Source organism: Mchenga conophoros, linkage group LG7 (assembly GCF_057382185.1).
Source record: "Mchenga conophoros isolate Kocher_MC1m ecotype Shallow Benthic linkage group LG7, M_conophoros_male_GT1.1, whole genome shotgun sequence".
Lineage (NCBI taxonomy): Eukaryota > Metazoa > Chordata > Actinopteri > Cichliformes > Cichlidae > Mchenga > Mchenga conophoros.
Genome location: NC_140532.1, coordinates 41000905 through 41015395, shown reverse-complemented (window position 1 = coordinate 41015395; position 14491 = coordinate 41000905). Strand labels below are relative to the sequence as shown.

Below are 14491 nucleotides of genomic sequence, written 5' to 3'. Positions count from 1 at the left end.
ACTGAACTATCCATAGGGTTTTTTTTAAATTCATAAATATTTACAAAAATGAATTTATAACTTTAACATTTTCGAGCAATACAACCTAGAAACTGTTTAATTCTACATTTGTCAAAAATCATGGAAAATTGCCCATAATTTAATTTCAAAATATGAGCATTTTTTCCTCTTTCTCTCCATCTCTTTTGTCTGCCTGTCTTTCACTCACTCCCTCTCTCTTACACACACACACACACACACACACACACACACACACACACACACACACACACACACACACACACACACACACAGTATTGTTGAACATTAAAGACTAACCTCACTTAATTCCAGGGGATTAGTGCATCATGTTTGCTCTTATATAAACGCTTCTGTGTCCAACGCAGGGGACATACAGAGGACAAGTATGTTCTCCTGCTTGACATATTGAGAGAGCGTTTTTATTGTAATTTATTACTATCTATTTTACAAAACACTCTAAAATAATCATTTTAAAACAGAGTGGCTGGTGTAATGTCTTCGAACAGTAAACCAGTAACAATTACTCATGTAAAAAAACGAAAAGAAAAAAAACTATTTTATTAGCAATCCATAGACTTAGTGTTTTGCTATTGTGGTGGTAAGCGACTTAGTATTATAACGTGGCGATAGACTCTAATGCCTTCTTTTTATTTTATTTTATTTTTTTAAATTTCGAAGACGATGAAGTAAGTTTTGATTGGCTTAAGTGAAATGTGTATTCCCGCTTTCTCTCTATGGTGTAATCAAAAAATAGAGCAAATTTTCTTTTTTTTTTTCATCACAATATAAACTTACATGCGATAAAACTACATAGAAAACAAAGTATTAGCTTGACATTTACAAAGCGAAAGAAAAAAGAAAAGCAAGAGGAAAAAATATGGCAAAAATTCGTATATTATTTTCAAAATATAATTTTTTTAACCATGTTGTCAGGTTGATGTAAAATGAACAATCGCGTAAATAAGGCTTTTATGTTTGTTCGCCATTGTTTACTAAGTAGGTGTTTACCTGAGAAAGAGAGAGAGCTTCAGCTTTTTATTTCCACTGTTATAACCAGAGCTGTGAAGCCAGGTCGACTCTCCCACCGTGCAGCAGCAGCATCCTCCACAGTGAGCTAGTCACTGTGCACACTTACCTATATACAGAAATGTAGGCCCAGGTAGCTCTCCAAACCTCAGGTGTTTTTCACCGGATGCACTCATAATCCACATATCAAAGTAGCTACAAACCAGATTTAACTAACCAGCCAAAGATAACCAGAATTTATCTCCACAACTTTACATATCCTTGATATTTAAAGACAAATGATTTATTCGAGCAACAAGCTCTGTTTGTCTCCTCACATTAAACCCCTGTCTCTCTTTGCACACACACACACACACACACATTGCTGAGTACATCATCCTCGGCCAGCACTAGCTGACACAGTGCAACGTTTTCTCCTCTCTAACCCCCTCACAGCCTCATTAGCATTTCCTTTCTGCCGGCCATTATATGCTAGTTTCCCGTTGCAAATCGGACTCCACAACCGCGAAAAGGTTTTAGGTCGCCCCGGGCGTTCAAGGGAGGGCAGCCCGGAGGCTAGACCTCGACCTCCCGCAGTGGTGCTGTAGTTCACACCCCACCCACCACCTTCACCACACACACACAAACATATATGTTACACGCACACACCCCCACCCCCTTCTTATGAATATTCTCCATGAGTTTGGTTATATGAAGGTAAAATCTCTCCCAAGTGTAGTCTAATCAGCCTAAAAATGCGCTGGGAACACACGAGCTGGTCTCAAATCGATCACGTATAAGCTATCATCAGGGATTATCGAAGCGTGATGTAAAACCCTCACTGTGTTAAACATTTGGATAGGCGGCCCCTGTGCGTGATACCACCTTGCAGCCAAAAAAAAATGGACTCCGCTGGAGGAGGGAGATTTTGCAATTGGCAGAAGTAGTAAGACACATTGTGCTTTTGGAATTTGTAACAAAAAATTATACAAATAACACAAATAGAAAAAGGTGCGATATTAATTGCCTAAACACACGGTGACTTGATTTATGATACGAGGTCGATCGCTACGGGAAAAAAGGTAATTTCTAGCGATTTATGCGGTATTTGTAAATTTAAAACGACAGTTGTGATAGTGTACAAATTTATATAAAGAACGTCTTCTTTACTTTAGTTTTTTGGTAGCATTTTTCTGTCGTCTAGGTTTAGAACCCCTCACCCCCCAAAAAACAAGCCAAAATAAATAAATAAAAAAAATAAATAAAAATCCTGATAAACTGAATGTTGAAACAGGGGGGGGGGAGTAGCAGAAAAAATGTGACAGAAACTGTGGTACAAATAGATGTATATATTAAAACGAAGGACAATTTTAAAGACAATGAAATTGTAAAAAAATGTAAAAAAAGGAAAAAAAAATTAACCTTTTTTTTTTAGACATTTAGGGCAAAATACATTGATGAAAAACATTTCATAAAAGGTTTACATGAGATTTAAAAAAATGCACTCAAGGGGATACAAATACGTTTTTAGGAAGTAATAGACTTGTCAAATACAAACAAACATGTAACTGGCTGTTTGTATATGAACACATTATTGACAGCAACATAACAAATATGTAAGCATATTAAATATCTTTGAGTTGGTTTTAATTGTTTACATATTTATAAACACTTAAAGCACAGTCAGTGTGTAATAAACCATTTATTAAATGTTAATACATTGCTCTGAAACACTAATGGAAGAGGGAGTAACGTGTGGGTTTTTTTTCCTAAAGTGGTGATTTGCAGCTAATTTTTAACCTTCAGGACAGACATACAGGAAGAGTGTCTGCATGGAGATGAAGGCAGACCCAGTAAGTGTAGATTACTGATATTGGTGCCTGGGAGATGGCCAGTGCAACCAGGATTTGTATCGCTTCCCATTACACCAGTCTAACAGTTTCCATCTTTCTATATGAGAATTTCTCCTCATTCCCATAAAACATCATCAATCCTCTCAGTTGTCGCTGGGCAGGTTGACACATCTGCAACATCCAATAGGGTGATGTGATGCTGGGATGTGGTGGTGGTGGGGCAGTAAGAAGAGATGATGTTGTGAAAAGGCTGAACTGTTAGGAAACATTTAAAATCCTTGCCTTCTTCTTTTTAAAAAAAATGTTTTTATCCTCCATGAAGAGTAGAAATAAACACAACGTTGTCTTGGTCTTGTAGTTGATAGTCCAGTTCCCCCTGAGGTGTAGAAAACACACAAAATAACTGAGAATCAAAAAATCTGCACAAGTCGCTGAAGAAAAAGCTGCGTTTATTAAAATAAATGTGTGAATCGCTCCTGTTCCCACTGGGGTCCAATCAATGCCAAACTTTTCATTTACATCCCATCCCGAGTCTTGTAATTGAATCAATTCATTTAAACTGTAGTGTTCAGGCTGTGTGTTCATGTAAATATGAGTTCAGATAAGAGACCCCAAGGACAATCTTTCCCCGCAGCTTCTTCCTGATTATATGAAACATTAACACACTGAAAAAATAAAAACAAAACAAACAACCAAACAAGTCAACTTTCCACATCCCCCAACTTTTTTTTGCATTTTTAGTTTTGAAGATGCAAGCATATGTAATCTCAAATAATTTGAAATTAAATGCAGTGAAATTCACGAGAAACAATTTTACATATTGTTAGGAAACACACACACACACACACACACACACATTCTGACAGTAAACATAACTTCCCAGTGCTCACCATCAGTTCCCAGTCTGCATCATTGATAAGTACCAGGATCCCAGGCCTCCTGTGGGAAAACACAACCCCATTTTCAGTCAGACGTATCTCCCAAAGGCAACGCAGATTCAACCACAGGCACACACGCGTGTAAAAGGTAGAAACAGGTAGCTCGCTCTCATTTCATACATGCTGTACACAAACATTTCATCAATTTACTACAAAAATACATTAATAAATAAACACCTAAAAAAACCTAAAATAAAAACAAAAGAGATAAAAATCCTAATATTTAAAATAAAAAATATAATAAAGTATTGCACAAAGATGAAAATCTTTAAAGCAGAAGTCGAAACTATGGGATTTTTATGTTTTTCCTCCCAAATTTCAATCTGTAATAACAATTATAAAAAACGACTATAATGTTTTACACACAGGTTTATTAAAATATGTACATATTTTTAAAAAAATAAAATAATAACTATTGTCAACTACAGATTTGTGTTGGTGCATGGCATGGGGATTTCTTTGACAGAGGCTGACAAACTCTACTAATATCATTCACGGACAACACATTTAAAAAGCGATGAATTCTGCCGAACGTCAAAATCTATGCAGAGACAGGAAGCAATCAAATCAGCTTTTTATCATTATTATTTTTAAGTCTTAAAATGATAAAATGACTATTGAGTATTACATGTCAGAGATATGTGTGAGATTTCCATGTTACAGCCATGGTGACTCACAACCCCCCCACTTTGCTTCTGTTCTTATTGCTGCTAATGTAATATACTGTGTATCTGAAGTGATTTATTTACAAATATGTAATTAATATTTTTACATATTGATCTTATTGTTACAAGTATTATCTGTCATAATTCCTCAAAAACCGAACGTGATAAGAGAAGGTAGAAAATGAGGATATAAAAAAAAGAAAATGTAAATGAAAATTATCAGGGCCCCAAAAATAACAACAACAAACAAATTTAAAACAATTGTCATAATTGTGAACGATTACAGACAACTGTCTTTTAATAAAAGATGCTAATGTGGGTTTTTTTCTTTACTGAAGAGATAACTAAGTCACAATGCCTGTGATCATCTGTCCTTTATCCACCTCTTAGATGCTCTGTGAGAGGAACCTGCGAGAACAAATACACATTTGCAAAAGCATGCATGCACACCCAAAACAAAGCTGTGCTGACAAAGAACAAAAGAATAAAAGAGAAGCTTGTAAACTATATCACACACACAGGATCCATGGAGCATTTTAAAAGATAATGAAGCAGCACCTTAATGATGGTTTGCTCAGAAAACAATGTGTGCTGCAAGCATAAAGCACACACAAACACACATCTCTTCTATAAGGTTTATAGGTAACCCGTCTTTTTCTCCATTCACTGGTTAGATGGTGCTATAAATAGTCCTGCACAAAGGCAGCTGTAAAAGTCAGCCAATCCTATAAGGCTGCTGTGAGCCCACGATCCACACACACACACAAACACGTGTGTGCATACAAGCACAAATACACAAGCATGTGTGATGCGTGTGCACAGGTAATCATCTTACTGAAACCTACAACCTGAAGGCTAGACTCTCCCCCCTCAACATTTCAGCAGTTTTAGTTGCTGGAAAGATTTTTTTTTTTTAAAGCCCCCCTACACACTGTTCCCAAAATGCAAAAATGCTCCCGTAGAGTTATTCTGATCATGTCTGAAAGTTTGTTTGTTGTTTTTTTTTTTTTCAAATGACAGTGTAATGTAATGAATTACATATCTACTTCAGGTGTGTCCAGTGCACTCACACAGAGTCTCCTTGGACGAACAGCTCAGGTCGTTCCTTCAGCAGGTTCCTTTGGATCCAGACCAGCAGCTGCTTCATGTCCCCTAGAAAACACACAAATACACACACATGACTTCACAAGACGTTGCATTGACTTGCATTCATGTCCTGGAGAATTACCCTAAGCCTAACCATAACTAATATTTACTTAAACTAAAGAGAGACTGCTTACTAAAATGCAATGCTTTACATATTGAAGACTTATTTTTGTGCCCAAAACAGAGGCAGGTCCCCACTGTGTGACTGTGTAAACAGATTTATGTCTTATGTGCGCGCGCGCACACACACACACACACACACACACACACACACACACGCAGACGACAGGGGTCATAGAGATCAAGGGTTAAGGGTCAAGGTGCATGATTCCAGCCCCCTGGTCGATGTGACGCGACAGAGGCACCAGAAGGGACAGGAAGTGTGTGTGTGTGTGTGTGTGTGTGTGTGTGTGTGTGTAGGTGCATGTATATTTATGAGTGTATGTGTATGTTGGGGGGAAGGAGAGGACACTGAAAATGGGGGAAGGTTGTCTGATGTCAATGGCCAAGAGCAACATTTTTCACCTTGGTAGAAAGAAATAAAAGAAATTATTTTAGTGTATAAATGATCAAATGGACAATCTAAAGCCTGAAATTTCATTGTATTAACTGAAATGTGTTATTTCATTATATTAAAATAGTAAGGAAAAATGTAAATACATAGATTTTTTTCAAATCATGTAAGACTAATATCAATTTATCTGAAACTTTGTAATTAAGGTGATTTGTTTTGTAAGTACTAAACAAACAAAATCAAACGCAAAACCAGATTTTCAGAGTAGCAACTTTGCTGTCACACATTAAATGCAATGTCTGAGCTTGAACATCAGCGTTACTTGAATTTTCTATGAGTCTGACCTCTTGAACAATCAGATTGACCTTCCCTCAACAAAAGCCTGAGCTAATGACGGCCCCAAAAGCCAACGGCAACGAGAGGTTTTAGAGTAAATCCCTGCTAAATGAATAACAATGAATATATATTAGAGTTATGGCTCTCTTTAACGTTAAGATTCAAGGTGTCTGGGCGTTAGCTGGGGTTCGTTTAAATATGGTGCACTGATCTAACGTGAGCACACAAAACTGCAACAGAAGTAAAACACGCACACAATCGCAGAAATTTATTGTTTTTTCTTATGAGTGTTTTCTGGTTATGTGTCTGCGTGTTTGTGTGTGTCCGATCAAAGCTGTCTACTTGACGTACATTGGGGTTGTCGAATCGTGAAAACAATTCAGAGCCAATCTGCAATCGCTGGTAGCCATATGATACACACAGACGCCCTATCAACTAAGCAGAAATGGCCTCCTTGACCAGTTTACACAGGAGCAAATGAACAGAGGAGACGAGGGGACGGAAATGTACAAGGAAAAAGGGAGAGAAATAAACAGTGCAGAGGAAGAACAAATACTCCAAAGCGAGGAGGAGTGCGGCAGCACATATGAGGATGAGTGGATGACAATGAGTCCTCCAAAGCCAGGTGTAAAGAGAAGAATCTGTACCAGGTAGGCAATGAATCACTCAGAGATCCGAGAGTTCAGACGGATCAAAGGCAGAGCTAAAAATCATAATAACACGGCACAAAGGCTGCAGGCTTTACATTAAACAGACTCAGAAAATGCAAGCAAAATACTGAACGATCACAGGGAGGCACATTTGGATTTGCTTTACTTTTTTCAATGCATTATTCTGCTCATTTATAATGCACACTTTCAGTTAGCATTTAGCAGGATCCAGGGTAAGAGATTACACAGAGACAGGCATTGCAATGGGGCTCATGTGCTACTATATGACAAAAAGAGTTCAGGGTTTAATTATTCTTTCATAAAATCAAGATTAAACAACAGTGACTGAATAAAGTAACACATAAAAAATAACACTAACATATATATAAATACATTAAAACATTGAGATTTGCAAAGGCATAAAACGTGATGCATAAGATCTTTGGGAGTGAGGTCAGGCACGTGCAGTTTCAAGCCTGTGTGCAGGTTAATTGTAGAGCTGTCTGCCAACTCAGTAGTATAATGACAGAGCTAGTTCTCTGTGGTTGCAGGACTTCATATAAAAAAAGAAATAGCTCCCCCTTTGCAACATGTGCACACACACACACACACACACACAAAATGTACAAGGCAGGGAATATTGACCTGCACCTCTGTGGGGCTAAAAACAGAACTAATCACTACAGCAGTCATAACTCCTTCTTTGTGGTGACTCCTTTCTTTACACTCCTGCCTGCCTTTGACTATTAGTATTTTTCCCCACCATTACCTCTTATTCACGCTTTCATCCTCTCAGCCATTTACTTTTTTCTTTGGCTCTCTCTTTCTGCATCTCTCTCTTTCTCACCCACACATACACTCATAAAAGCACTCTTCCCCCTCTTTCACTTCACATTTTTTGCCTCTTCTTTTATATTCCAGTCTTTAAACAAACAGGCAAACATACTAAAAGTTTCACATAGAAAATAAAGCAGGGTTGCTTTAGCTCAATATACAGATTAGTGATAATTCAGACTTTAATCAATTAAGCGCTTTTTTTTATTTATTTATTTTTAAGAGGAAACATCAGGCACTGCCTTTTCAATCGATTTCTTGTAAAATGTTACACAGGCCTACAAATATAAATCAACCCCAGCCTGAACCCAAAAGAAAGACTTATATGGATGCAGTGCTTTACAGTTAAGAGACAATGTATAGAAATTAGGTTGGGAGATGAAAAAGGAAAAGATGGAGGTTGCGGAGAAGCTTCGAGGTTCAGGCTTTACGGTCCAGGTAGAGGGGAAAAGAAAATGAGGGACCAAACAGACAAGGCAGAGAGAAAGTGCGTCACAAGCTCGTAATGCATCCTGGGATTGCGGCGTTGCGTGGGCGAAAAGCAGACACAGAGGGAGGGGAGAGAAAGGGCGCCATTTTGATGTCGATTTAAAACCATTGCTGCTTTTTCCTTTCCTTTGGTGCCGGTCTTTTTTAATTTTTTGCTTTTCTGCCTTTGTGCAATTACGACAATCGTGCGAGTGGGATGAGCTATCCATCTTTTTGCTGATGTGACGGGCAAAAATGGCGTGGTCCTTAGACTATGGGGGTTTTGTTGCGTGAGAGAGGGTGAGATAGAGAAAGAGAGGGGGTGGGGTTTTTCAGTTGAGGGTCATCAATCACCGGCTGGGGTCAAAAAAGAAATACGAAGGATTCAGAACCCATTATATCTGTCCCAATTGCACCCTCTCTGAACCCACACGCACTCTCACGCACACACTCAGACGTCTGCTGGTTTGTAGCAACATTTCCAGGATCAGCAAACCTACTGAGCGAAGCTACGCCTAACATCACGAGAACAGAGGCGAGTAGTGTTCTGTCAGAATGTGTGTACACCTGTGTCTTTAAAACCCAGAGCTATGCTATAAAGCAAAACATCACCTCTTTCTTTCTCTCACACACACACACACACACACACACACACACACACACACACACACACACACACACACACACACACACACACACACACGGGTCAGCTGGCACAGCAAGGTCACATGAAGCTGACATTCCCTGTTCTGGTCAACTTTTGTCTTTTTGTTGTCGTGGTAACGTCAGGACCATGGATGAACACCCTTTGTTTAAACAAATACCAAAGACACATATTTCTCTGGTTTGTCCGCCGTTTCTGTGACACGCACACATATGTTTTCAATAAATTTACTACTCATTTTAACCTCTAAGAAGCCATATTTTTAATATACTCATTTTCCTCAATGACCCTGGTCCTAAGTTGATTTTCTGGGGAGGAAAAAGTCCAGCTGAAAGCAGGTTTTCCTTTCTTCTAGGCTGAATGACCTGTATTAATCCAATCTGTTTGGAGCCAGAGGTACAAAACTTGCAATGTAGAAATAATCAAATAATCATCTCTTTAAATCCCTGCCTATCCTTTCCAAAGCAAATATTAGACATTTTTGCACATTAAAAAGTTCTCATTAACACATGCACAGGATTACAAATTGCCTGCTGTTAACAAACCAAGGCAGTGCATCTGTGCACTGCTAGACAGAGGACCTGCAGACCACTCATCAAAACAAAGACTGATAAGTGTACAGTTTTTTCTTCAACAGTCAAGCTGTGCTGTATATATAAATGTACCACCATGAACACATATTGGGTACTAGCAGCTTTCTTTGATTTGTCAGAACTCAGAAACAATGGTATGGTCCTTAAGGTTTAATAGACACTGATGCAAACAGTGGAAGTCTTTTAGGCTCTAATTTTGACGTGTACAAACAGGGGACTGGTGATACTTACAAGGTTCTGACTGGCTTGGAAGAGTCACGTGATGCTTCTTCACACCATTAAATAGCAGCTCTGCTCCTCCTCTATACAAAGAAAGAGCAGATATGCAAATAAAGAATGTGTGTGGCACTTCATCGAATAACTACCAAAGCTAGGCATTTATAACTTCTACAATTACAATCACATTTAAAATAATTATAACAACATAGTTAGAGAAGGTAGAACAGAAAGGACTTGGGGAGAAAAACATTATTTTAATAGGTAAAACAAAAGACTACAAAACATAGTGTAGAAATAGATGATTACATCTAATGCAGTTTAATTATTATGTAGGGTACTTTTTTTGCAGTCTCTGGCAGATTGATAGTGATTGTAGAGCCAATAAAATCAGACACAGTGACACCGTCACCCCTCAGTGGAGAGGACATAAATCTTATGTAACCTCCACAGGTCTATGAAACAACATTACTTGTGAACTGTGTATATTATCTATACAATTTCTTTGTTTTTCTGCTTTAAAGGTTATGCTGCCAACTTAGGCCCGTGTCTGAATTACCTACTAAAATAAAATTGCTAATCAGTTTCCCCAGCTTTGGTGTTCCTCTTCATCTTTTCAGACTGTTTGTTTACTACTTTTACATTTGGGTCATTGTCACTACTAGTAGTGTTGAGATGATACCTGAACCCTACAGAGGTTACCCAGGTAGTCCAACTCCTCCAGGTTGGCACATCAATACATGCCACTGCCAGAATGTTTGCTCGGTCTCTCAGCCCAGTCCCAAGATCATGGAGGAGATTCCAGGATTCAGGCAGTTACTCTAGGAGAGCTGGACAAGGCCATAGAAGGTCCTTAACACATATCTGGTCATTTGTGCAAGGAGGAACATAGAAAGGACTGCCAGTACCCTGCAACATGACCTCCACCAGGCCACTGATGAGACTGTTTATGCTTCTTTAGTCAGAGACAGACTTCATGAGGGTAGTCCGATGGTCTGACACCCTATATTGGGCCCTGTGCTCTTCGCAGATGAGAGCGGATTCACCCTGTGCACATCTGACAGACATGAAAGGGTCTAGACAAGCCATGCAATACATTATGCCGCCTGTAGCATTGACTAGTTTACTTGTGTGTCAGTGATGGTCTGGGGAGGCATATCCATGGAAGGACCCAAAGACTTCTACACGCTAGGCAGCCTGACAGCCATTAGATATTAGCATAAAACCTTTGGATCCAGTGTCAGACCCAACACTGATGCAGTAGGTCCTGAGTTTCTGCTGGTGCACAACAATGCCTGGCCTCATGTGGTGAGCATATGAAGGCAGTTCTTTGAGGATGAAGGAATTGATACCACTGACCAGCCCCCACGCTCGCCTGGCCTAAATCCAACAGAACACCTTGAGGACACTATGTTCCATCACCATGTCCAGGAGCTCAGCAATGCTCTGGTCCAGATCTGGGAGGAGATACCCTCAGACACTATCGTCTCACCATCATCTCATTAGGAGCATGCCCCAATGTTGTCAGGTATGCACACAAGCATGTGGGAGCCATACAAATGACCATTTTAAGTTATTTTTAATCACTTTGATTTTCACATTGTCTTTGAATTAAGCCCTTTGTAGGTTGACCATTTTCATTGCATTACATTTTGTTACATTTTTTTGTGGCTAGTGATGCAATACAGCTTCATGGCAGTATTTTCTCTTTTTTCACCATTGCCTCACAGAAAGCCAGGTTCAGATGTAATTTAACTTTCTATGTTTTACCCATGCGTGCACATGTTCTCTCTTGGTATTCCAGCTTCCTCCCAGAGTCCAAAGACATACTGCCATCAGGTTGCAAATGTATTGTCAGTGGATGAAGGCAAGCAATCAGAACTTGACAGTTATTTGCAAGGACCCTGTAAGTGAAACTGCCACTGTGTAGCAGAGCCATCAGATCGTTAGACTGTAGTTTAGGGGGTTTCCTTAAATTTGTCATCTCTTTGCATCATAGAAAATCACATTACGTGTGCTTAGATTTGATATTGCTTTCTTTCAGTTTGCACTTGTATCAGTCTAGGACAGCTAGTCTCAAATCCTTATTTTCTCAAGCAATTCTGACTCTAGCCAAAGTCTGAGGTTCACAGTAGTCGTTGATAGTACTTCTACTGGTTACCTTATACTCAGCACTCTAGATTAATCTTACTTACCGAGTTTGTCAGTCTAGTACCATCATCTGCCAAAAAGTGATTTACAATGTTTCTATATAGACTGTAATGAACAGGATATATGAATTCGTTACATATAAAATAAAGATAAAACAAAGAAATGTTTTGCAAGTATTTTTATGACTGCAATTGTACCTACATCGATCTACCGGTAGTCCTTTTTGGTCACTAATGTTTAGAGAACTGTTATGTTATCTTTATTGCGATGTCTGCTGCCCTCTTGGCCAGATTCATCTTAAAAAAATAATACATTTTAATTTCAATGAGACTTCCTACCCGGATTTCAAAAAAAAGATCAAATGAAAGTCTATTTGTTTAAAAAAAACTGACTGCAGCTTCGTCCTTGTGACAGAAACGCTCTCTCAAGCTCATGTTTAATTGATATCATTCATGAGCGATATGTCACATTGACATATTTTTTTGACAGATTATAGGCAAAAAGTCATCCATAACCATTTAAATTCCAGCAAACTTTTTTTTTTTTTTGGAATACCGGAAATTACTTTTTGGTACAACGTTGGGAAAGACTCCGTGCTGAGTAAACGAGTATCAAGCAGTGGAGGAGGCAGTCGGCTGGCAGGACTTTCCGCTATAGCAGTTTTCAGTTGTGCAGCTGAGAGCGTTTTCTCCCTGTTCACACGATAACCGTCTTAAGCTAACAGCGAGGCTCTGTCTGTGTAACTCAGAGACGAACACACACACTCGATAGTCGCTTACCCAAACTCCAGATGAATCGCTATGGACGCTGCCATATTGTCGGCACATGCAGGAAGTATTGGAGGGGGAGTCGGAAATGACGTATTTGGAAGCGGCAAATTATTATCGTTTTCTGTCAAATCACGTGGAGACGTAACCGTCAATCTGTTTAAATCATACATTATTATTATTATTATTATTATTATTATTATTATTATTATTATTATTGCGTTGGAAACAAACATATTTATTATTTATTAAACAAACCACTAAAATATGGATTCATATGCAGACTGTAAGTAAACTATACAAACATTTATTTGAATTCCATTAAAAGTTACTAGGTTACTGGTTTTATTAATTTACTTGTTTGTGAACAATTAAATCGGTTACTTTTACTTGATGTAATGATAAGAAGCGGTTTTGGGTTCTTGTGTAGATATGTCTGTCTGTGGACACATTTTGTCAAAGAGCTCAAGTCACAACCTTGCAAGTCAGACTTAAAATATCTTACAGGCGTCTACCTTGGACGTAAATGAAGGCTGAGTTTAAATATGGGTGTGATCCAACTCATGAATTCTGCATGGCAGTACTGGGAGGAGTGGTGGAGGGAAGTAGGAAGGCACCCTTTCCATGTAATGCCACTGTGCCACACACTTTTTGATTTGTAACTCCCTGGAGCATCTTTATCTATCACCTTGGGAGTGTAACAGCTACTGCAAATTGGTAGGTGTATACTCGTATAAGTCAACATGACAGCTGCCACTGTGCAAGATAGTCACAAAAATTTTAAGGAGGGGACTCCAGTTTAGGGGTTTATATTTGAAAGTGTGAATTAAACCTTGTTTAGTTTTTTAGCTGTAGTTAAATGTTTCGTAGTTGTGAAAATTAGAATGTGTTTTAAATTAAAAAATTCTTTATCTACGTTTTGAGTTATTCTCTTGTATATTAAGGCCTTTGAAATGTTTCATATTTGTAAGGCAAATATTACTCCATGCTATTGTTCCCATTTAAAAGCTGATATTCCCTTGTACTTTACCTTATTTTAATTAGAAGGTATTAGTTCTCTCTCGTCAACATGTATTTGCACTCTGCCTATTAATACTAAAGCATGCATAAGCATGGAACTACACTGTCTATTGCACCTTTCACACATGCATCCTCAGTCATGCTGGTGACAGTTCCAGCCATAGGTTACAGAATGTGAAGGATGAGGAGGGGGTGGGAGAGGAGATGGTCAGAGGTTTGAATTGCAAATCTGCTGCCGTCTGTTGGCGTCCAAGCCTTAGCAGGCCCTTCCTCGTCTTTATTCATGTGTTAATGAGGAGTCACTGCAGGGGCAGATAGACAGATCGACCAGGGGCCTGGAGGGTGTGAGGGGAGTGTGAGGTGTGGGTGGGGACACAGGCGGGAAAATCCGGGAGTACTCTGATGGCGGAGGTTGCAGTGGCCGTTCTGAAAGACAATGAAGACATGATGATTATGATTGCAGTCTTTTGTCCCTGCTGCAATGAGAAGTATCCAGATGAGTGAAAACAGCCACGGGGCGAGCTCAGAGGTGTGGGTGGGATTTTTATGGCCATAAGTTTCATGGTTATAGAGTGAGTTATCCAGTAATGATCACACCATCGCTGCTTGTCATGTCACATTTGCTAAGCTGTGTTGAGGTTCATGTACAG

General features: G+C 38.9%; 1 protein-coding gene across 2 annotated transcripts; it reads right to left on the bottom strand.

Annotated features, from left to right (window-relative positions):
• Nucleotides 1-1896: 1896 nt before the first annotated feature.
• On the bottom strand, nt 1897-12942 carry urm1 (ubiquitin related modifier 1). Of its 2 annotated transcripts, XM_085279270.1 has the most exons (6): nt 12834-12942; nt 9919-9989; nt 5553-5634; nt 3770-3818; nt 3178-3255; nt 1897-3117 (listed from the first exon to the last, which is right to left on the bottom strand). In XM_085279270.1, the coding sequence occupies exons 1-5, from the start codon at nt 12866-12868 to the stop codon at nt 3187-3189; spliced, it is 306 nt and encodes a 101-aa protein (XP_085135396.1). In that variant the 5' UTR covers nt 12869-12942; the 3' UTR covers nt 1897-3117; nt 3178-3186. The 2 variants fall into 2 exon arrangements, with proteins under 2 accessions (XP_085135396.1, XP_085135395.1); XM_085279269.1 differs by having other exon boundaries at nt 1902-3255.
• Between the last annotated feature and the right edge of the window lie 1549 nt (nt 12943-14491).

What these genes read in the sequence shown, in the direction of transcription:
- urm1 (XM_085279270.1), bottom strand. Translation starts at nt 12,868, where the DNA reads ATGGCAGCGTCCATAGCGATTCATCTGGAGTTTGG. An exon ending in GCGATTCATCTGGAGTTTGG is followed by an intron (nt 9,990 to 12,833) that starts GTAAGCGACTAT and finishes TTCTTTGTATAG; the next exon opens with AGGAGGAGCAGAGCTGCTAT. An exon ending in ATGCAGACTGGGAACTGATG is followed by an intron (nt 3,256 to 3,769) that starts GTGAGCACTGGG and finishes TCTACACCTCAG; the next exon opens with GGGGAACTGGACTATCAACT.